General features: G+C 37.7%; 3 protein-coding genes and 2 pseudogenes across 4 annotated transcripts; 2 read left to right on the forward strand and 3 right to left on the reverse strand.

Annotated features, from left to right (window-relative positions):
- Nucleotides 1-3,585: 3,585 nt before the first annotated feature.
- Nucleotides 3,586-6,013, forward strand: LOC143562666 (plastoglobulin-1, chloroplastic-like). The gene is made up of 4 exons (XM_077050412.1): nucleotides 3,586-4,200; nucleotides 5,153-5,348; nucleotides 5,428-5,743; nucleotides 5,830-6,013. The coding sequence occupies exons 1-3, from the start codon at nucleotides 3,596-3,598 to the stop codon at nucleotides 5,737-5,739; spliced, it is 1,113 nt and encodes a 370-aa protein (XP_076906527.1). The 5' UTR covers nucleotides 3,586-3,595; the 3' UTR covers nucleotides 5,740-5,743; nucleotides 5,830-6,013.
- A 2,376-nt stretch (nucleotides 6,014-8,389) lies between these two features.
- LOC143562677 (putative calcium-binding protein CML18) lies at nucleotides 8,390-9,222 on the forward strand. Its single transcript, XM_077050423.1, has one exon. It carries the CDS (start codon nucleotides 8,642-8,644, stop codon nucleotides 9,137-9,139), a length of 498 nt encoding a protein of 165 aa, XP_076906538.1. The 5' UTR covers nucleotides 8,390-8,641; the 3' UTR covers nucleotides 9,140-9,222.
- A 1,303-nt stretch (nucleotides 9,223-10,525) lies between these two features.
- On the reverse strand, nucleotides 10,526-12,196 carry LOC143562687 (binding partner of ACD11 1-like). Its single transcript, XM_077050430.1, has 5 exons — nucleotides 12,026-12,196; nucleotides 11,645-11,748; nucleotides 11,500-11,575; nucleotides 11,324-11,407; nucleotides 10,526-11,237 (listed from the first exon to the last, which is right to left on the reverse strand). Exons 1-5 carry the CDS (start codon nucleotides 12,029-12,031, stop codon nucleotides 10,659-10,661), a joined length of 849 nt encoding a protein of 282 aa, XP_076906545.1. The 5' UTR covers nucleotides 12,032-12,196; the 3' UTR covers nucleotides 10,526-10,658.
- A 4,461-nt stretch (nucleotides 12,197-16,657) lies between these two features.
- On the reverse strand, nucleotides 16,658-18,571 carry LOC143563293 (UV-B-induced protein At3g17800, chloroplastic pseudogene; annotated as a pseudogene). Its single transcript, XR_013140645.1, has 2 exons — nucleotides 17,746-18,571; nucleotides 16,658-17,668 (listed from the first exon to the last, which is right to left on the reverse strand). The product of XR_013140645.1 is annotated as a UV-B-induced protein At3g17800, chloroplastic pseudogene (transcript).
- Nucleotides 18,572-21,107: 2,536 nt separating this feature from the next.
- Nucleotides 21,108-21,301, reverse strand: LOC143562698 (uncharacterized; annotated as a pseudogene).
- Between the last annotated feature and the right edge of the window lie 3,621 nt (nucleotides 21,302-24,922).

A 24,922-nucleotide genomic window follows, 5' to 3' on the forward strand; every position in this document is an offset into this window, starting at 1 on the left:
TACAACGATGCGCCAGATCCAATCATAACACTAAACGAAGATGAGAAACTTGCTAATTTATTAAGAAAACGAAGAAGGGAAATGAATTTCAGTCTTCGATCAGATTTGGTTGAACATATTAGGAGAAACAAACAACAAAACGGCGGTGACGACGATGCCAACTAAAAATAGTTGACTTTTTTTTAGTTATATGTTTTTAAGTTTAATTTAGTTTGTATTATATTATTATTGTATTTAATAAATTTGTTGGCTTTTGGTTTTATAAAAAAATTAAAGGGGCTTCGAAGCCCCTTCACCGTAGAGGGACATCTTTGGGTGGGACTTTGATGCCCCCATTGCCCACGTGGTGCTGACGTGACACTGTGGAGAGGCTTCAAAACCCCTCATCCTTCAATATGACCACAATCATGAATACGGTCGAGTGACAAGTACCTTTCGGTAAATTGTAAGCAAACATGTGTAAAAACATTTTAATGTTGTAACTGTAAAATGCGTCATTTACATGTAAATGTTGTCACCAGTGTTGATCAAATATTTTTAAACATGTTTCAGGTGACTTGTTAGAGACAAATGAATGATGTCTACAGGCTTCCAGCTTAAATATGTGGCTTGTCACCAGAATAAAGAAATGTGTTTTGTAAATTAGGGTTTATCCCTATAAAAACTTATGTTTGTATAAAAATGGATTTTATTCCCTATTTATGAAATAAGAATCATGGTGTTTTTATAACTATGATAATTTTTCCTAACTACGATTCTGATGAAAGATTCAGCTGAAAATTTATTTTAATAAACACCGATACCACCACTCAATGTTCACGGCTCCCCCTCCCGAGGTATAGGGATCGGGGGATGTGACAGAAACAAAACTGAACGAATTGATCGAAACCGAAAAAGGATCAAAAAGAAACTAAAAAACTGAAACCAAACAGAAATGTAACATTAAAAACCCGACCTAAACGAAACAAAAAACTGAAAACGAATCCGAAATCAACTCGTCTAGTGAGAAAACTCGAAAGAAACCGAAACCCCACCCGTCTAGTGCGAAAACGTGTGTCGACACGAAACCTCATTCGATCCAAAACCTAAACCGATCTCGTTCCAATCAAAAACCCGTTTCAACCCGAACCTGTCATTTTTCCTTAAGACACTAACCCACATCGGCCCATATATTTAAATTTGTCAACTCATTTTGACCCGAAAATAAGTATATGGAATTTCAAGTGACTCATTTGACACATTTAGTTAAAACCTATGACCAAAACCAACCCATAAAATTTATAAAACAACCCAAATTGACCAATTTGAAATGGTTTGGGTGAAAATTGTCACCCCTACCTCAGGTCCATCACCACCCTTATTCCATATTTTATTGTACAAGCTCAAACTTTATTATTATTATTTAACTTAATTAAATAATAACACACCATTAAGTAAACAAAATTCTATTATTTATTATTATCAAAAGTAGGATATTACACTTATAATTTAATTAAAAACTGGTTCTGGACAGAACTATTTACACGAGAATTGTTTAACTCGTTTTTGAACTGAAAATGAACCATTTCGGTTCTTATATTTATCATTTAATGGTACGATTCGATTTTCAACCATTGCACAACCCTAATTAAAATTAAACGAGTTGACTGGTCATAATGATCACAACTCAATTACAAAATGTTTACGAGTCACCATCCCATTTCATCCCACTAATATGAGTTTAGATTAATGAGTCAGTTATATAATATAGTCTTAAATTGTTTAATTTAGGATAATGTTATGAAAACAAATAGATATCATGTCTAGTCACTTTTAATCGAGTTTTTTTTTAATAAAATAGGTTGGATGAAAAAAGTATTTATCAAAATGGGTGATTTTAAAACTATTTATCAAAATATGATTTTTTTTTCTCTTTCTTATTGTAAAATTGTCTTTTCTCACCTCTGGATAAGAATAATTTATATTATATTTTTTATTTAAGTATTATATAAAAAAATATATATTAATAAGTAATAAAATTCACATTTTTGTGTTAAAGTAAGTTAAGGTACTGAGATTTATATTATCATATTTTGATATTATTATTATTATTATTATTATTATTATTATTTGTCATTGTTGTATTTTTTACTCCATGTATCTATTTAAAATATATATTAAGGATGCTTAGAATTTGATTTGTAGATATTATCAAAACAAAACACAAGAAGTTAAAAGAACGAAATAAGAAAAAACAATAAAAATTAGAACCACGATCTTTAAAGTTTTCTTTGCTTTTTTTTTAATCTTAGTTGCATCCTTATATTTTAATGCCGCAAAGATGACTTGCGTTTGCTAATTTAAAAAATAACATTGAATAGGAAGTTGTATTGATTTATTTCTCGACATTCCAGTATAATTTTTATAGGAAACCAAGTCGTATTTAAGCAAGAGTATTCAGTATTACTTTTGGTATCGTGAGCTATATGAGTGTTGGCACTGTATCGGTGGAACCAGTACCAAATTCGTTTTGAAGAAAACCATAAAAGAACGTGTTGCAATAAAAAAACAATAAAGATAAAAAACTAAAATATAATAATATAAAACATTTTCTTTAATCAGTTTGGTTAATCAAATATAAATAGATATCTAATATACAGTTTTTAAAATAAATATTTGAATAGTATTGGAAAAAAGGATATGCAGAACATAATTGTGAGTTTTATTACTTTCAGTATATAAAGTTTTTTTATATCTTATTATACAAAAAAAAAATTATAATAGTGATTGTACTTATGCATTAAGATGGTGTGTGAGAGAAAAAAAAACCTATTTTAATAAATAATTTTAAAATTACCTATTTCAATCAACCATTTTGGTATAAAAAACTCCTTTTAATCCAACACACAATTGACTTCTTACTCAAAACTTGAGTTTAGCATAATTCAGGTTGCCAAGCAACTAAAATGGTTGACCCAGGACAAACCAGAGACCATGCCAATTATGTAACCATATTTTTTTTTATTTGTTAGTATGGGCGTTCTAGTAATCTTTAAACTAGGTTAACATAAGTCAATTAACAAAGTTAGTAAACTGAACCAAAATGACAAAGAAATGAAATCATGAAAACGAAAATGCTAAAGAAAAGTTTTTAAATGAAAATGACAAAACTTTTACATAAAAGAAAACGAGAGTGAGAGTGAGTACAATACCAGTTTTGATTATGATTTCTAGAAATTTCAGCTTCCATAGGTCAACTAAGACGTTTTTTTAACGAACAACGAATAAAGCCCAGTTACTCGGGGTAAACCAATATCAAAAGACGATCTCATACGCTCGTGATCGCAAACAACGTTGGTAGTCAAAGCCCATCATCTTGAAAACCAAATGTCCATTACGATAAAACCCGGTTAGAATCAGTTTTGAACTTAATATCTTGCCGCCGTTAACCAAAGTCTTTCTTTACCCTTCAATACCAGTTGAGCTAAACCTCGTTTACACAATTAAAACGTTTTTATATCCTTCAAAAAAATCAAGACCTGAAAAAAATAAAGATAAAACATAAAAGTTTTTATAATAAAAATAAGTGAATCAGGAACGTCGTTCACCACCAACCATGTCTCTCATCCTCTCCCACAATCCATCACTCATCTCCGTCACCACCACCACCGTCACCACCCCCATTTCCTCCGTATCTTTCAATTTCCGACCAAGAAAACTCAAACCCACATCCACATCCATCAGATGCTCATCAAACAAACCCCCATCTTCCTCCGGCCGGAACCCCACCGACCAAACCATCAACGACGACGAAGAATCAGTCACCACACAACAACCCACCACCGTCACCGACGAGTGGGGTGAGAAGTCCGAACCGGTCAACGAACCCTTGACCAAACTCTCTACGTCAGACCCTCCACAGGAAATTGACGAGTGGGGTACCGGTCCCACCGATCAACCAACGGTCGATTTTACTTTCACCGGTAACGGAAGCCCAGTTGTGGAAGACAATAATAATATTAATATTAATAATAATGATAATAAGATTGATGAGTTGAAGAGGGGTTTGGTGGATAGTGTGTATGGGACTGGGCTTGGGTTTAGTGCTTCTGCTGAGGAACGGGCAGAGATTATGGAGCTCGTGACCAAATTGGATGCGGTTAACCCGACACCCGCTCCTACCGATGCGTTGGACCTTCTTGATGGGAATTGGGTACTGTTGTAAGTACACTAGATATTGGTATTTGATACTGTGTTTTTGCTAAGTTAGAATGTGCATATGTTATTGATAGTTAGGGATGTAACGAACTGAACCGTACAAGGCCTTGTTTATGTTCGTTCGTTAAGCTTTTATTTGATAACCGAACGGTTCATGAACAGTTATCTGGCAAGCGAATGGTTCACAAACGCTTCACTATATGAAACTTTGTGTTTGTGTTCGTTCATTACCGAAGTGAACTTGTTCGTGATCGGTTCACCAACACAAATGAACACAAACGATGTTTTATTTGATTTGGCTAATTGAGAATGGTCGGTATCGATAGTTCTGTTTGGATACCGAGTTTGTGTTGGGTTTTTTAATATTCATATTTATATGTTAATTTGCATATAAGTTAATAACATAATATATATTCGTATGCATAGATTAGAAACGTCATTAGAATTTTAAAATCTTCAGTGAACATACTTTAACGAACATAAGCGGACGTAAACACACATATTATCGAACGTTCTCCAACAAATTTGAAAGAACATGGCCTCTGTTTATGTCTGTTCATTTAATTAATCGAATGTAATTCTTTATTCATGTTCGTTCATCTATAAAACAATCGAACATAAGCAAACTTCCTGCCGAACGCTCGGCTCGTTTACAGCCCTAGTTATCACTAATCAATGGATCCAGATATTTGACCTAGATTCAGTTCACAACCCACAAAACATATACTTTGCATTAAGCCCAAAACATGTCTAATAACTTGCAAATCAACTTAATCCCATGGTAGAATCTTATTAGAAGCTTATAATTTAGGTATTTAAAGGCTTACAGGGACGAGAAGTTGCAGGTTTTACTTAAAAATTAATTTGGCAGAGACTATGATTCTTCTTGTGAACAAAACTCAATAGTAAATATGCTCTTTTGGAATGGTGATAACCGTGGTTTTGAATGTATCAGGTACACTGCATTTTCTGAATTACTACCGCTTCTAGCGGTGGGCACAACTCCATTGTTGAAGGTTGACAAAATCTGCCAACAAATATTTACCAGCACCCTTACAATTGATAATTCCATTACATTTTCCAGCCCGGTCGCTACCTTCACAACCACTGCATCTGCAGAGTTTGAAGTACGCAGCCCGTCAAGAATACAGGTACTTGTGATTCTTTTGTCAAAATGACTTCTTTACCCTTGGTCGTCGTTGACTTAAACTTTTGTCGTGGACTTTTCAGGTGCAGTTTAAGGAAGGGAGTTTTGAGCCTCCAAAGATAAAGTCAAATGTGAGTCTTCCCGAGAATGTTGACATTTTTGGTCAAAATGTCAGCTTGTCAACTGTTCAGCAGAGTCTTAACCCTTTGCAGGAGGCTGTGGCCAATCTAGCTGGAACGATTTCTGGTCAATCTCCTGTTAAGATTGCGATTCCGGGTGAACGGTCAAAGTCTTGGCTTTTGATTACATATCTTGATAAGGATTTGAGGATATCAAGAGGTGATGGTGGTTTATTTGTTCTTGCTAAAGAAGGAAGTCCACTTTTGGATCAATGATCAGGTATTCTGTAAGCTTTGACTTTTTTAGGTCAAACTTGTTGTCTTTTCTTGTTGAATATATTCTCAAAAGTGTTTTTTTTTTGACAGATTATTGAAGGTGTAATTGATTCAGAAGTGTTGAATGAATCTAAGGGGATTGGTAAAAGTTTATAGATTGATATATTTATTGGATAGAGATGAAAACATGTAATGAAAGGCTAAAGATATGGACTTTCATGTGTAAATTCTGTTGTATATTACACTATTTGGATTATAAGTCCAAGATCTTCTACCATCTTTCTATTGGGTGTTTTCGGTTTTCTTAGTTAATATTTAGATGGTGTACAGGCAGACACATTTGATGTTTTTAGAAGAAAAGTGTGCATTTTATATTTTTATAATGAAATAAGATTTAGATAATCAATTTGGTTATTATTTAGACCCTAAGATCTGCTTAATAAGTACACGTTATTTTGGTAAAAATAATTAACATACTTTCTTATTTTTCAAAAAGAAAAGTTACTCGACGTATATTTGCTATATAATGTCTTGTTGCATGTTAAAAGTTAAAACTAATATAGAGGTTGTTTGGTAGTCTATTAATAATTTTATTGAGAAGCTAACTCTGAATCAACATGTATTAACTGTGTTTGGTTCACCAGAATGACACATTTGAATCGACCAGTAAACCTCTTACCGATTAAGCTTCAAAATAATACTAAATAAAAGATTACCCCTTTGTCCCTTTACATGTGTTCATAACCATTAGTCCGTCACTCACGCACCACCTCCTCCACCATCAATCACTACTGTATCGACCGAATCAGCACCAACTCTGCAATTACTGATTTAGAGTCTTTTGACTATTCAGACATCTTACTGATTCAACACTTGATGCAGAGGTTGCCAAACAACTCCTTTCTCATTTTTGCACGAAAATACTCGTCAAATATATTTTTCCATATAATAGTCACTTCACATTCGAAAATGTTCACCATCTAAAGTTTACTTTATTAAGTTCTTATGCTTGTTTATACATGTAAAAATACATATACTTATTTAAAATAATGACTCGTTACCGAAACTCTGAAATTTAAACGAGCATTTGAATGATTTTAAACGAGTCCTATCAACAAGTAATTCTCATTTGAACCACTAGCTCTAAAAACTCCAACCATCCATATTCTTTGTTCTTTTACAAGAGTCGTTTTGTAATTTGAAAATATATATCACGTGGCAATGTGACGTGTTGAGTTCAAAGTCTTTCAAGTATCAATCAACTGACTGGTGGTTAAGTTTTGACATATGTGTAAAGATGGTCGTCATTTGATTGGCAAAGTTGTAGCCTACTAACACGTCCACGAATTCACGTGATTGGAGCCTATAGAATGGAAACAAATTAATAAATAAAGGGAAAATTCAAGAATGATCCAAAAGCTGAGAAAATCCCAAAATAACACTCTTTTTATAAAAATTCCAATAAATGAGACGACTTTTGAATGAAAATTGCTTGGACCACTTTTATGAAATTCGAGTTTTTGAAACATGTCCTTTTTAACAAGTTTTGAAATTTTGTTTTTTTATATTTTGTTGTATAACTTTTAAAATATTTGGTTCAAAACTTGTCTTCGTCTACAGGTAATTTGGGAACCAAGTTGAGTATGTTACTTGGGCTATAAGTAATTTATTAATTGGCTATTTAGATTTGTTTTTAGTAACTATAATTTGAATTAAAGTATGATAAGGTTAAAATACGAACTCCTATCATGAAACATGTCCTTAAAAATAACGGCTGCGGTTAGAGTAGTGAAACCACTCAACGTAGAGGGTAATAGAGGTAAAACCAAATTGACTCGTGATGAGCGAATTAGACATGATTTGCTAGAATTGCACTTCTCTGAGGACGTGACACATGGTAGGAGTTTGTGAAGACGTATGGTTAAGGCTAATGAACTTTAGGGATGACACTCTTGTGTCCTATCTTTATCTCAAGAGCATATATCATACTACATCTTAGGTGGACTTTGTATGTGATTCTCTTTATGCATTTGCATCTATATGTGTTATAGGATGCTAGAGCGTCCACAACGCTAGAACTTTACAAACCGCCACATTAGCATTACATCAGTTTTCAGACTTTTCTTAAAAACCCTTACTTTCTTTCGCAACACCAAACCTCTACAAATCCATTAAAAATTATGTATGTGTGTGTGTGTCTGAGAGGGGATTTTTTTTTGAGGGGGGGGGGGGGGGGGGGGCTCTCTCTTCTAGTCCGCTTGATTCCACATACTTCACCCCACATTGCTAGCCCCCTCTCTCTTGGTCCATTTGTGCTCCACCTCAGACAAATGGCACCCACAACACTCACGTTGTGGGTACTCTTATATGTGTTTGTCGTGTACTATGTCATCATTTGTTTTGATATAGGTACGTGTACATTTATATATATATATATATATATATATATATATTGAAGTTGGGTGACTCTTTGGAAGCAACCGTTCTATCCTCGTGAATAAAGCAATAGATGTAAGGTTTTGTCTACATCCTAACTTCTCCCGACCCTATCAATAACCATTTTTATAGATAAGATTTACCGGGGACGGTTGTTAGGCAACAACGCTATATCCTTATTTAATTTTGATAGAATTCAAACTTTTAACGAGCTAACATTGAGTAACTCATAAATGCCTTAACCCATACATTGATTAATATTATTTTTACAAACGACATTCACTGGTTATTATTACTATTACTATGAATAATAAATCAAAACTTATTTAATAAAACCCGTCAACACTCCTCTCCACAATTTAATCGATCCAATAAACATGGAGACTATTAACTAACTAACTAATAACTACCAATTCCAACTTCCACTTTCAGACCATCCAATTCCCACATAGACAGACAGACAGACATGAGCGTGGACAAGGAAGAAGCCGTTAAACTCGACGACGAACAGCTCTCCGAACTCCGCGAAATCTTCCGCTCATTCGACAGAAACAACGACGGCAGCCTCACACAGCTCGAACTCGGCTCGTTACTACGTTCATTAGGCCTCACACCCAGCCCTGACCAGCTAGATGCGTTGATCCAGAAAGCCGATATTAACAGCAACGGGCTGGTGGAGTTTTCGGAGTTTGTGGCATTGGTGTCACCCGAGCTTGTTCCTGCCAAGTCACCCTACACGGATGAGCAGTTGCAGCAGCTGTTTAAGATGTTTGATCGGGACGGGAATGGGTATGTGACCGCGGCGGATTTGGCTCATTCGATGGCGGAATTGGGACATGCGTTGACGGCTGAGGAGCTGACTGGGATGATCAAGGAGGCAGATACGGATGGTGATGGGAGGATTAATTTTCAGGAGTTTTCGCAGGCGATTACTTCGGCTGCTTTTGATAATACGTTTTCTTAAGAACAAGTGTTTATATATGGTTACTTGAAATCATATGTTAATAAGGTATGTTGGTAATTATAGATTTATTATATAGCACATAAGTTTTTTATGGTCATGTGTTAGGATAATTAATGTTTATTAAGATTTGTTCAAAATAGATATGTTTTTTATGGTCCATGTATTAAAAAAATAAATAAATAAATAGTTGTGAGCTGCCGGTGGTTAAAAGTTAAATGAACAATATTGATTGGTATGAGGAATCAAATGTTACAAATGAAATCGCAAACCCTTTTTTGTCATTTAGCATGATGTGACAAACTTCATCGTGCACAATGAGTCCCGGTTTTGACACATTAGGCAAGTTTGGGTCGGCTATAGATACAAGAGATGTTGGATCATAAGTAATGTTTGCGTTTAAATACAATCAAATGTGTTTTGTACACTTTGATTGTCGATAATAGTGAAGGTAGATGGTTAAGTTTGCTTGGATGAGAGACCTTTTATGATCGACGCGTTACTAGGAAGTAGGAAGTATCTCCTTAGATAACGAAAAAGAAACAAGGTCGAGAGCTCTTGATGGGCAAGACGGACAATATCAGTTTGATATGAGCGGCAAATGTTCCAGTAATGGTCAAACAACTCTTCAAGAATTCGAAAGTGACTACTTAGGATTGAGGTTGTTGACAAGACCCCAACTTTTCTAACGGTTCTGCATTAGTAGGTTCTTACAGATGCACTGCACAATGAAATGTTGTCACTTTTATTGGCTTGTTGATAATTTTGGTTCATGTCTTCTTGATCTGCCATTGTTGCTTTAGGTTGGCGGTAACAACGTGACATGTATATAGCCGCTAACTAAGTCAATGATGTGCAATAGAGGCTGTAGTTAATCAACACAGTGACAAAAACAATGAAGTCTCAAACAGTGGTTTAGTAGCGGATGACCATTTCAAATTTCATCCAGCATCACTCTAACATAACTCAACAGTTGATAAGTCACTAAAGTTGCAATCAGGTTGCAGTTGTCGTAACCAACTTATGAAATGTTCGACTATGCTATTCTAAAGTTGTGATGATTAAGATCCGAATGCTTCTATTTCGGAATTGAATAATCACCGTTGGTGCGTTTCAACAATACCAAGCAAATCTAAACAAAATTATCACCATCTCATAGACATTAATTTCGAATTAACAAGTTGTTAAAACAGACAGTGCATCATCTATAAAAGTTCTTCACCATTGAAATTGTATTACAATGACTAAACTACCCTTATAGATTTCAACCCACATGTGAACTTTAACAATTAATTCCAACAAATAATATGATTCAAATTTACATGCACAATTGCTTTCATACAGTCATATAATATAAACTTAAAACAAGAGTATACAAATCATGCGCTATGAACACCAACTGGTATTTGTAAACACCCCAAATTCATGACAAATAAAAGTTATATAAGCACCACTTGACTAGATGACGGGCATACATAATCGATTTCCCAGATAAATTCGTATAAACAGAAATGGAATTGGATTAGAGAACCAAACCTGTAACCGGTGCGGGTTCAGAAGAACGCGATTCCTGAGTAGAATCAGGAGCGTTTGGAGACTCGGATAAATGAATTTGAGCAAACACATCAACCGTTTTCTTTCTTTTATCATCTTCCGCCTTCACAACTTTCTCTTTCGTTTGTTGCCCAACTTCCCCAGCTGCTTTTGCAACTTTATTAAACGCACCCGTCACCCACGAAGCACTAGTGAACACATACCGGTTTTTCATAATAGCAGATCCTACACTGCTCACAGTATTCTCAGCAGCCGTGAAAGCCGACTTGGCTTTCTCAGAAACCTGAAGCTTTTGGTCAACTACTTTGACTTTATCGGTCACAATCGATGTACCCGCGCTGACTTTTTCAGTGAAACCAATTTTCTTGTCAAACGAAGCAACTTTAGCAGACGCGGTCGAAGTCAAACTATGTTTCTCGTCAAAGGTTTTTGCTTTACCGATTGCATCTTTACCTAACACGAAGCCCTTTGCAAACATGGTGGTTACAACGTCTTCCGCCTTACGCAGGGCGGAGCCGTTTCCATCAGGAACATTGCTTCCAAAATGCTACAAAAAAAGTAAATTCAATTATTGGCGGAAATAATATATTATAATTTACATTTAAATAAAAAGGTTTGTGAAGTTAATGTTACCTGAGGTGCAGCGGTAGCACCTGGCGGGAGCTGGTATTCGGGGTCTAGTGTTACAGTGACAGTAGTATCAACAATTGTTGCACCCTGATATATATAACAATAACAAATAAATGACAATTTAAATCAGGTTTCATGTGTGAAGTTAATTATTAGATCAATAAAAGAGAGAAAATTACCGAAAGAAGAACAGCAGTCTCAGCTCCTTGAGTGTCTGTGAACGTGACATACGCGATTTGGGTACGCTCATCATGACTGCAAACATTGATGTTAAAGCAAAGAAAACACATGTAAAAAATAAAAACTAATTAGTAAGTTACTAACCTTTGTGTGTCAACATAAACAATATCTCCAGAAAAAGAAAAGAATTCCCTTACGTCTCGGTCAGAAGCACCTAGTGAAAGATTGCTAACTTTAACAGTTTTAGCCTGCGATTAATATTATAATTATACAATCTATCTATAAATACAAGTAAAATCAACATTTCCAAGCACATACATACATACATACATATAACATGCCTAATTTGATTACACAATAATATGTTGGTTTGGTTAAGAAATCAAGCTAATAATAGACTAAGCTAAAGCCTATAGGGTTAATAGAAATCAAATGATTCAGTAAACAGATCTACGTTATTTTGAATCATATAATGAATTATTAAGCTCTATGTAAACATTTGGGACAGGATTGATTTATACTTACCGACATATTGGATATAAAGATGAGTGGTGAGATTAAAGAAGACCGGAGGCTTATCTCTCAGTAACGGAAACGATCGCCGGATAATAATTAATAGAGGGGTTTCGAAAGTATGTATGTATATACGGACCTGGTCTCTCAGTCACTTGAAAGGGGTTTGGCGGAGTTGTCTGTGGTTGAATTTTCTTAAAGTCAATTTGGTTCTAATATATTTTATATAACACAAAGGAACCAACATTTGGATAATGGGTAAGCGAGCAACAAGCTGCGCCGCTATCCCCTTTTGAATCGCAAAGCCTATCCTACTAAATATAAATCCTTGGTTCCTCTGGCTCTACGAGTCACTGTGGACCACCTTCTGCACTCACTCCAAGAAGTGAACCGCCTCGAGAGCTAGGGATCCAAATGTGTCGAAGGCAAAGGGAATGAACACGTGCTGATTCTCTAAACACGCTGCCTCATGCTTAGCAACCTTCCTAGATTCCGCTCTCAAAACCGCATGTCCCGGTACGAAGCCACTGTCTCTTAGCCCCACCAACGGGGACACCCCAGTGAGATCAACACACGCATGCTTACCCCCTGACCAGCCAAACACAAGAACGTCCGCAGGACGCAAGGTAGATCTTCCCTCTCGCGGATCAGACAGAAAGTTAACAGGTGCCTCTTTCTTGGCTGAGATCCCGGCACGCCTAAGCACATCCCATAAGACATCTCTAACCCAGTCATGACGATACTTGAATCCCGGCAATTCCTTATAGTGGAGGGCATGCTCACCAAATCTATCCAAACAAGCTTTTTTAAAAATGGGGCATGATTCATCTGGAGGGAAAAGAGGAATCATAAGCCGGTATTTAAGGATGGCTCTGTATTCAACTGCCGACATCCGTTGCCCAATACCTTAAATGGGCACAACAGTCAAAAAATCCTGGGCATGAGCCCCCTTGAGACAAGCTAAAACTGTCTTTTGTCTCAGGGTCATATCGAATCGCTCCTCCAAATCATGAACGTGTTTACCATAAAGAGCACTCGCCAAGGTTTGTTAAGGTTTCTTTGGGGCGGTCTCCTTATCAGTAAAACCACCTAGATCAAGGTCCGGGAGAGTTGTTCCAATATTACCAAGTGCATAAGAGTAGTCAGGATCTACCCCCAAAACACCAGCGTTTCGCAGGATGTGGTCCTGCAATTTCCACGACTGGGACCTGGAAGCCACAAAGGTATATGCGGAGACATCCTCAGCCGAGAAAATTCCTAAGCCTCCGTAACGCATAGGGAAGGAAGCCAACCTCCACTGGAGGTCCCCAAAATGCGGTCCTCCACACACAACAATATCTTTAATTGCCCCCCGCAGGCCCGCATCAAAGATGGACACAGCCTCTTTGACATGTTCAGGTTGACAGGTCCGGAGCCCAAACACTAACTTAGCAACCCCCATGCACGAGCGCAACAAAAGGAGCTCACTTTGGGGATCCCTCAGGTCTGGCAGGCGTTTCATAAGTTCAACCGCCCTCAAAGCTCTTTTAGTTGCCAAAGACCGAATAAACCCTGCATCCTGACTAACCGCTCCCCCCTGGAGTTTAACTCCCGTCACAGGCATGCTAATCTCGCCAGGGAATAAACCCGGCACTTTCTTCGAATCATCACATGACGGCCAAAAAATCTCTGTTTTTCGAATATTAAGCCTAAGCCCTAGAGACGCCCCCTCTGAGCGAATAATGCCCAACGCTCTAGCAACCTCCTCAGACTTACCAATGATAGTGCCATCGTCTAAATACCAAGCATGGAAGGGCAAGGAACATGCCCCCTGCACCCTAAGGATGAGCGGATGAAGGACCAACACAAAAAGAAGAGAGCCAAGGGGGTCCCCTTGCTGCACCCCAGTAAAAGCCCCAATATGAGTATCCCCCACATATAAACGGGCGGGAAGTGCATATAAAAACTGGACCCATGGGAAGATGGATGGACATATGCAGCTAACTTCCCTGAGAAGGGTCGTCCGATCCACTTCATTGAAGGCGTTAGAAAAATCAACAGTGAGCATAGCCAGGGACCCGTCAGAATGAAACGCGCTAAAAAATCTGTTAGCACTATGCAATACCGCTTCTGCCCCATTAGGGATCCCAACCCCGAATTGGAAATCCCCTAGATAAGCAGCCACCTTTTTCCCTCCTTTACGCATATCGACTTTCGACACCAATCTTCTCCAAATGGCCCCCACTGCGATGGGTCTAATTCCATTGTCAGGTTTCAACAGAGGGGTCAACGGTGCCGAAGCAATGAACTCCGCTAGAACTTTAGTACAAAGCCCCCCAAACCACAAGTTGACAACATCAGTGATGGCCTTTAAGAGCCCGGAGACGGTTGGAGACCCCTGGCCACAGAAAGCGTCTAAAATATGATGGGCCCGCAAACCATCCCTCCCGCAAGATGTACCTTTCGGGAAGGTTTTAATACATTCCAGCACACAATCACCGTCCACCTGCAAGGCTGGTTCCGATGGCATGACGGAGAGACCACAGGATGTTTATCTATCAATGCTCTCAATGTATCCCCCCCAGCAGGCGTGACTCCGGATGAACACAGGACTTTGATCGTCGCTGTGTAATGGCCATCCGCTACCTTCCGGAGGCACTGCTTGATATTGCCCCCTCCCTCTTCTTTATGTTGGCAATCCCTCATCACAGGAGGTTCAAAGAGCGGCAGCACCAACTCTTCTAAACCTGCCCCATCTTTCCAAACAGCCAAAGCCCGCATAATGGAGCTACATTGAAGCGATTTCCTGTTACCGGACCTTCGTTCCTGCCTAGTAGCTGGTTTGACAACACGTAACGTGCAATGAGGCAACAACAAAAGTTTAACCCAAACCTCAATAGACCCCGGGGCATCCACCACTTTACGGAGCCCCCCTGACAAGGCCTGGGCAAAAGCCATGCGACACGCGGGCGGGATACTCTTGACAGTAGCAATAGGAATGGCGAGGATGCGCTCAATGAGAGCGACATCTACCACAAACGTCTCAGACAGACCACTCCCAAGTTCCACCTACGGATCCCGGGGTTGAGGGATCCCCACAATAAAATCAAAGTCGTCTCCTGCACGTGGGGTGCATTTAACCTCTTCTTTTCCGTGCCGACAAGGCCTATTCAAGGCATGCAGGGCCATGCACTCCCCGCATAACCAGTTCTTATGCAAACGCAAGGTTTCGACAACGTCATTGTAGAGTTCCAAGTCCGAAGCAAGACGCTCCTTTAACTGATCTCTCTTTTCCTTTACATTGAAATGATCCGTTGGAAATGCATGAGTAACCTAGAGTACCCCTTGTACCCCGGGATACCATCTTTGCAAAAATGAAAATTTTTAAAGGGGCAACGCCTAATCCCCGTGCCCGAGCTAGGACCCGGCTCTCCACCACAGGCCCTCATAAATCACTTAAGAAATTAAAAACTTTTTTTGTTTTTGGAAACAAGGGAAATTAAAATAAAATTTGTTGTTGGCATTTAATCAAACACCTGGCGTGCATTACTAGCGAAACCTCCAAATTAATGCCAATCATAACAAATCGGCCAGAAATAAATTGTTTATTTTGTTTCTTATCTTGATGATAAATAAATTCATTTATTTTGTTTTTAAACATATTGTATTATTCCTTTTCAAAGGTTGGTGGTGGGAGTGTGACGGAGGAGGTGAAAGTGGTGGTTGGAGTTGTGGGGGTGGGGGGTGACTAGGGGTTGTAACTAGGGGTCGTGATTTTCTTAAGGAAAAATCTAATTAAGTGCTAGTCTGATTTGATTAGTTGGCCGATAAATGTAATCATAATAAACATTAAGCACGTTACGAATCCGCAAAATACATGCTCATTTTAGTTTGTTGTGATGTTAGGGGTTGCCCCTGGTTAGCAGGGTATAAGAGGCGGCAACCGGTGGCTGACCGGGGTTAAAATTTCATTGGTGCTTCGTTAAAAAAGGATTAGAAAATGAATATTATTATGTCATACATTCATAAGTATTAATTTGCAGGTAGAATAATAATTAAATTGATTTTCTAAATATAGCTGCATAAGACGGTTTTTCAAACCCTACCTGCTCATCAGATAAATACATGTTTGTTTCTTTTAGTCAATTATTCTGGTCCATATCTCTCACGAATACCATAATGCGTTCTTGATCTTATTCAGAATTTTATCTGAAGAAAGTGTTTGGGGAGCCAATGAACAACTTTTATTCTGAAAGTTCTTATACGACTCTATGAAAATCCAGTTTAAAATACTCGAAATCCCCAACATATATAAGAGCATCTAAAACAACAAACCACCGCATCAAATTCTAAATTTTTCTAAAAAAACTTCATTTTCTTTCGCAACAAATCTCCATAATACATATTAAAAATTTATTTAATATGTACACGTGTGCGTATGTCGGGGGGGGGGGGGGGGACTTTCCTGTCCACTTCTCCGTATGCATCCATGGACTTCGTCAATCAACTTGGGACCACAACGGTGGAGTCTATCCACCCCTCGCCTTCCTTGCCACCTCAGACAGACCTTGGGGGATGTAGCCTGTTTGGGATGCTCTAACATGCATTATTTTCACTTGTATACTAGATAAAACATGTTATATTGTTATATGTTACACTTATTTTAGGGATCACAATCTTGAGTAACTCAAATATGGCAAACGCTTGCAGTTAAACAAAGCAAACTAAATCACGAGCTTTACGAGTTTTAGTCAAGTTGTAAACGAGTTACTATATTATAAACAAGTTATAATAAAATAAAATTATAAACATATCAACAGACTATAAATACAAAGTTAGGTATGAATAACAGAATGTTATCAGCTTTTCAAAAATTGGTACTTAGATTCCATATAATTTTCTGCATCCCACAAAAACGACCCGAAAGCAACCGCCTCAAGAACCAGCAATGTCAAACCCGAAAACGTCAAACAAACAACTTCATCATTGGCGGCACCCAACGAACCATCTTCGGAAATCTTAATATCAGGCCTTCCAAACAAAGCCTGAGTTTGCCTCTCTATCAAAGAAATCGCTTCCTTTGATCTAATTGTTGCGTATCTCTGAAGTGTCTCGGCGTCCAAATGCGTCACATATGATCTCAACTTATATGATTTACCATCATTATCATCATAAGAAACAAAGCCCTCATCTTCATCATACTCAGGTTGGATCCGGATCAGTGAATCCGGATCCCAAAACGGGCTTTGTGGAACCGGTGGCTCCACATAGCCCGATTTCTTAAAATCTTCTGGGAGCGTGTTCATGGACCTCTCAAGTTGAAACCTTTCATCAACGCGTTTCAAGAAGTATCCATACATGATTGAAGCAGCATATAATTTTCCAAGTTTGATCTTGCTGATCTCAACAATGGACTGTAACGGGCCTACTAACCTGTCCCCAATGACTAGGTCTACATGGTTTCGAATCATCTCTAGTGCTTCGGTTGAGTGCATGGATTCCAGCTTTGTTTCTTGGTTTGGCCAGAAATCGTCAACCCGACCGATAGGATCTGAGGTGAATTCTACTTTTGGGATCATTGATATTTCTTTTTCTATAAATTTGTGAACTATCCAACAGTATATTATTTCTTCTAATCCCTTCTGTCTTTCTTTTTCTTTCACTTCAGCTATTCTCCTGAAATTTCATGACTGCTACATATTAACATTAAATAACAAGTTATGGATTACCATATTAAATATAAAATTACTTACTTATAAAGGTTGTCTGCGGATGAAGCAGATTCTTGTTTTTGAGCATTTCTCTCGTTTTGAAGGTTTTCGAGCTGTTGATCAATGGCTGCAGGGAGCAGGTGAGGATGGGTTTGCAGGATTTGTTCTAGGAGTTGACCAACCGGAGTCTCAAACTTAACCGGTGCTACTGGAGCCAAACCATGACCTGAACCAGAACCGTCAGATGATGCTTTTGCTATGCAGCTCCTTCCTCGGGATGGTTCAACTCTAGAGCCCTATCATTCATAGAATTATCAAAATCGTGTCATGTAAACTGAATCAAGTTCATCCAAATTTACCAGCACAAATAACAAATTCACATCAATCATATACAAAATATAAGTATGGTATACGAAGGTATTGTTGGAAAATAATAAAAATAAAATATATAGTTTCAAGTTTCAACTCAAGTATTCAAACAAGAATAAACTTTGTTCAAAGTTATTTACTCGTTTTGTTTAACTCTTGAAGTATGTTTCCTCTTCGGCTCTTTGTGTTAAAGTCTTGAAAGAACGTTTAAAGTTTTGCTCCCTATAAAATTATAAATACCAAACAACATTTGCAAAACACAAAGCATTCTCCAACATAATGTCTTCCTTCTCTTGATTCAAGGTTCAACTTCAGGTGCTAGAGTCCTCCCCTGCAGTACATACTGCTTAGTTTGTTGTACACTTGTACCCTGAGAGACACACGAGTTCGCTAAGGGGATACTCAACTATGTTTTAAGAGACCCGTGTTGAACACGAATCGTCAACCACAAACGTCATCGATTAGGTTGCTCGTTTTGCAGTTAAGAATGAAGACGAATAAACTGTTGAAGTTTTGTCAAGATTCAAGTCACAGCAGTTTGTACAATTGTACTTATCTATTTTCCACGAATAACGAGAGTATCGTTATTATTAAATTTTTACTATTAATTTTAAAAGAAGGAGAACAAACTTCTACAAGTATAATCTTTATAGTAAAACCGTCCAAAGTTTGGGGGAAAAGTTTGGCATGTCCTCTCGTCAAAGAGCGGTATTAGAATGTCTTCAGGCTCCTCATGCTCAAGACTTTTTGACTGTCACCCCAATCGAAGGGTTAGGCCAGCACATGTCAGCAGTGGAGTACCGAACCATTCTTAAATATCGTTTAATGATCCCACTGTTCCCAGTTGATGAGCCATGCCCGGTCTGTCGTAAGGTTTGTTTAGATAATTTTGGTGAACACGCGATTCATTGCAAAGAACTCCCTGGGTTCAAATATAGACATGATTTGGTCAGAGATGTCCTTTGTGATGTGTTAAAACGGGCGGGAATCTCGGCAAGAAAAGAGGATCCTGTGAATTTCTTGTCGGATCCACGTGAAGGAAGGTCTACTCTCCGACCACCGGACATTCTTGTGTTTGGATGGGCGTGGGGGAAGCATGCTTGTGTGGACCTTACTGGGGTGTCCCCTCTTGTCGGGCTTAGGGACACCGGGTTTGTTGCTAGGCATGCCGTGCTAAAGGCAGAAGCAGAGAAAATTGCTAAGCACGAGAAGGCGTGTGTGGAGAATCAACACGCCTTCATTCCTTTTGCTTTTGACACATTTGGGTCTCTTGCCCCCGATGCTGTTGCGTTTCTAAAAAGAGTTCAGCGGGTCGTGCACAGTAACTCATCGACGCCGAAGAACGATAACTTTGTTTTCAGTAGGATCGGTTTTGCCATTCAAAAGGGGGTGGCGGCGCAGCTTGTTGCCCGCTTACCTGCCTCTTTATTGTAATTGGAACTATTTTAATATAATTTAACTCTTTCTTTTTGAAAAAATAAAAATAAAATCTTAACGATATAACTCTGCATCCAAGAATCCGAATTTGAAATCAATGAGTTTCAACTTAGCTAACTTAATCAAGTTCATCCGGATTAACCAAAAAAAAACAACTAGTCTCTGTAGTAAATTAACACAACAAATTCACATAATCACATCAATGATCAATCATACACGAAACATAAATATGATACACGAAGGTGAAAGTATAACCTTAATTATATATATAATTCTGAAAGTGAGAATCTGAATTTAATACAATTGAGCTTCAATTTAGCTAACTAAATCAAGTTCATCTAGATTAACAAAAGAAAACTAGCTTCCGTAGCAAATTTCACATAATCACATGAATCATATACGAAACATAAACACGATATATGACAGTAGGAAACCATAACCTAATTATATAATTTAGCATCGAATAAGTTTAAAATAAGTAAACCGAATTTGAGGCTGCTAGTGCTAACCACCAAAGCTAACACGCACTTAACGTTACTTTACTTGACAGACACTAAATAAATTCGAAACAATGAAACACGTAACGCGTACGGAAATGAAATGCAAGGAATAAGTATAATTTGGTTCACGACTTCTTTTTTATTTTTCTCCTTTATATATTTAAATAAATTTCTGAAAAAAAATTATATTCGAGAATTCTCAAACCATAGAGAGTCTATTCTAACACGAAACATTTACATGGCTGTCGTTTTTTCACAAGAAAATATGTATTTTCTTTCTTTTTTATAACTTGTTTTGCAAGGTCAATAACTTTTTATAAATGTGAGTTACTGAAAAGTTAAACTTGTAATGTTATTATTATTATTATTATTATTTAAATGTGGTTCGTGTTGGTATAAAACTAATGCCGGCGACTTGGCGTGTCACTAAGCGAGTTGGGTAAAAGATGCGGCATGCGGTCAATTCTGGTAGAGTGTCGATCAAATGGTTTTGCCAAAGCGGGAGCTCAAATTATAACACAACAATTTGTAAACGTCATCAATTTAGTTTGGGTTGAATTGAGTTGAGTCGTTTCAAAAAAAGAAAATGAAAAGTTTGCATGTTGTATTATTTTTTAATGGATTTGAACCAATTTTGAATTAATGAGTTTTATTCAAGGATCTGTTTTATTATTTTACCCTAATTGACTCATTTAAGCAATTTTTTTTTTACCAAATTAGCTTGTATATAAATTTTTCTTTTTCCCAAATCAAAAAATATTCTAGAATTTATGAATTCAAGTTCTATGGCATTATATTATGTGTAATTGTTGTCAAATAAAAAAAAGACGTTGTGATCAATTTGATTTCTATGATCAGGCTCATGTTTGGATGAAAGCAATCTCATGATATGTGGACGCATGCAACTAAAATCCGTAAGTTACTTGATATAAAAAATCTAGACTATCAGTTTAGTTGAGGTTACACAATCTAAGTTACAACTTACTATCAATAACTTTCCTCAAAAACTGCAAGAAAATTAATAATACATGCATTTCATATTATACAACTATGCAAGTCTAATATAATACATGGATAACAAAAAGGATTTGGGAAAGGCTAGTGGTGAAGAGTAAGGCGTCGGGAACAAAGAGTACAATAATATTTGCGTTTGGTCTTGTAGCACAAAGGAATGAAACACAATCTCCACATCCATTGCTTTTATCAAGCCCGTCGCAGTACGGGCATGATCCGGGCGCCTGCTGTTGCCCGATGAGGCGCTCATCTTCATCACACACAAACACTAAACGCATATTTTCCTTTAAGGCTATGCGTAGTGGAGGGGCTACAAATATGAGCGAATTGCGACACGTGACGTCCATTCAGCAAGGAGTGATAATTTGTTTTTTGGGGTGTAATGGTGTATGGGCTACAAACCGGGCTCACAGTATTTTTTTTATTATATTCTTTTTATAATTAAACTAAACAAATAAAAACCAATTTATTTAAATAATTAAATAAAAATGCATTAAAATTAAAAAGAAATACAAAAAAATACAAAACTAAAAATTAAAAAATACATAACTAAAAAAATTATATAACTAAAAATAAAAAAATACATAACTAAAAAAAATACCAATATCCATAATATTCGCGCATTTTTTCAATTCATTGTCGTTGCAATAATGCGGCCTCTTCGTGTAACCCGACCGCTTTAAGAGATTTGTATTCTTTACTCATTTCCCGCAATTTCAACATAGTGGCAATCTTTTCGTGTTGTTTGTTGGTTTCTCTCATGGCATCGTTGAGTTACTCGGCACACTTTTCGTGTTTTTTGATGATTTCTCTCATGGTAGCGGTGAGTTCCACGGAATTCAGTTGGTTCGGGTTGTTTCTAGGATTCATTTTTGCTAGATTTTTTGAAGAATGTGTATGTTTATATAGATATGAAATGGAGAAGGTGTATGTTTATATAGATATATAAATATATTGTTTTAATTAAAAAAAATTATTGTTGACCGTTTGACAACGGTCAAATTATTAAAATATTATTATTTTTAAACAACTTTAGGCGACAACAACCCTCTGCCCCCGCTCCTTTTCGCTCAAAAATCGCCCGGGGAAGGGGGCGGTGTTCCAAACCCTTTTCGTCCTAACCCACGCCCCACTACACACTGCTTAATAAACTTCCTGTGTAATTGATATTTATAGCATCTTCAGAGATGTTTAATTGATAGAGAGAGATCAAGTGGTGCAAATGGTGAATTGAAAATACTAGTGTCAAACATTCCAGATTACATTGGACTATTGGAGATGATATTGTACGCTTCGTAGATATGTGAATCGTATGCCTGGCGTGGAGTCAACGCACATTTTTTTTCAAAATAAACAACTTTCTTTTTATTTAGGATATAAAACCCTCAAGAGGAAGATTTTATCACAGATTCATAGTATGAGCTTTCAAATGTTCAACTCCAATTTGTAACGAAAAAAACGACTTTATATAATTTAAAACAAAATATGTCTGCGGTCGAGTATGAGCTTTGCCCAAGATTTTCTGACCGTTATCCCGATTGATGGCTTGGGGCAAAACATGTCTGCGGTCGAGTATAGGGCCATTCTTAAGTACCGTTTGATGGTCCCAATGTACCCAGAAGACGAAACATGTCCGATCTACCGTAAGGCTTACCTAGATAAATTCAGAGAGCATGCGGTTCATTGCAAGGAGACGCATGGGTTCAAATACCGACATGATTGGGTGCGGGACGTTCTTTGGGACATCTTAAGGCGAGCTGGGATATCAGCTAAAAAGGAAGCCCCCGTAAACTTCCTTACAATCCCCACGGAAGAGAGATCCACTCTACGACCGGCAGATTTGCTCGTCTTTGGTTGGGCCGGGGGAAAACACGTTTGTGTTGACCTCACAGGGGTATCTTCTTTAGCTGGTTTGAGGGATAATGGGTTTGTAGCTAGGCAAGCAATGAAAAGGGCTTAAACGAAAAAGGTGGAGAAACATGCTAAAGCCTGCGAAGAGAACCAACATGTTTTTGTCCCTCTGGCTTTTGATACCTTTGGCTCCTTGGCACCGGAAGCTATCCGTTTCCTAACCAGGGTCCAGCGGGTTGTGCATAGCAATGTGTCGACTCCAAAGGGGCAGGGGTATATCTTTAGCAGGTTAGGGTTTGCAATTCAGAAAGGGGTGGCGGCGCAGCTTGTTGCCCGCCTACCTGCTATGTTGATGTAATATCTATGCTTATTTTTAATGCAATGGTTTAAAAAAAAACAAAACAAATTTACAAGTGAAACTATAACTCGGTTATTGTCGACCGTCGCCCAAGTTAATGTATCATTATGTTGCATTCGCATCCATCACTTCTTTAAATGACTTTTTAAAAGTGTCTTTATTTCTTTCTAAGATGGAATTTTCTCTTTATCTTACTCCTATATATTGAATTTGAAATCATAAATTCATAACTTCAACATGTTTAAAGCATAACATATAACTAACTAACTGAACTGTCCTCATATAATTGCAACTATTGACACACGCCACAAATGCGGTGCAAAATTGGAGCTTGTACTAAGAAGCCAAGTTGGTCCCTACAAAGATGTCACACCCCCTTCTAGGGCTTAGGAGTGCGACCCATAAGTTGGTACCATATTTGTAAATAGATCAGAGTTTCGTTACGTTGCAGAAGACTTATAAAATTTTAAGGATCGAAAATGTAAATTATATATATATTCAAAAGACGGGAATTATAAAATACCCGTTTAGAGTTGTTAACAAAAGATTACTTGTTTTATGTTTACAAACCACCATATTAAATTTATACAAAAAGAATCCGAGCCATCGGATATTAGTACTTCGTCATTTCCAAGCTCTAGCTTTGTTCACCTGCAAAATGTAATAAAATACGTCAGCAACGAATGCTGGTGAACACGCTAACGCAAAAATATTTCTTTTACTTTATTACCCCTCGAGACTACGCCTGCCTCGGCCCAACGTGGCTTAGGAATAACAAAGTCAAATAACACATTATAAATATGAGCCTCTACGCTAGGTCACCTCAGCAAATACCGCAGCGTTCGACTTAGTTAAGTACCCGTAAATATACACATAAGGTCGTACTCCCTACAGGAGAGCGTCCTACGACCAAGGGTGGTATAAACTTCAAGGAAACGTCGGTACACAATTGAAGGTTCGGGACACGCTTTACGATGAAATATGGCACGTTTATCGAGGTGGATCGAGTATACGATTGTCGGGATGTAGTGAGATGTTAGAGAGAGAAAGGTAAACTGAATTTGGATGTGAGAAAATGAAATCCCCTACCTTACTATTTATAGACATAAAATTGGCTCCCATCGCGCTACGCGATGGGTCCCTCAGCAGACCTATCGCGTATCGCGATATAGGTCTGCTGACTCACAGCGTAGACCTGCCACGTGTTGACACGTGGCAGGCGCCGCTCCACGTGGCAACACGTGGCAGCAGTGTTGCCACGTGGTGACACGTGGTGATAACCAGTGCCACGTGGCACACGTGTCACACATTGTCAGACACCCCATCGCGATACGCGATGAGAGTCTCTTCTGACTCATCGCGTAGCGCGATGGGTCAGGAAAACCATATTTTTATTTTTAACCCTCAAGTTTGGAATTTGGCAATTTTAGTCCCTAGACTTTGAAAAGTTGATACTTTGAGCTCGAAATTTTCACGTTGTTATAAAAGAGGGTTATAAGTTGGTGCCCATGCAAAGGAGTCTGTATTTGTGCCCATGCAAAGGAGCCTTAACTGATTAACTAAATGCTTTAACATAACTGACTGTTAAGTTACACTTAAGTTACCTTTACACATTATGTATGCATATCAACCCCAAAAACATAAAGCGAAAAGGGTTTAGAAAACTCACAATATTTTATTACGCTTTGAC

The sequence above is a fragment of the Bidens hawaiensis genome, unplaced genomic scaffold (genome assembly GCF_021521415.1).
Source record: "Bidens hawaiensis isolate Kalapana, Puna unplaced genomic scaffold, B.hawaiensis_p1.1 tig00001179_1, whole genome shotgun sequence".
Lineage (NCBI taxonomy): Eukaryota > Viridiplantae > Streptophyta > Magnoliopsida > Asterales > Asteraceae > Bidens > Bidens hawaiensis.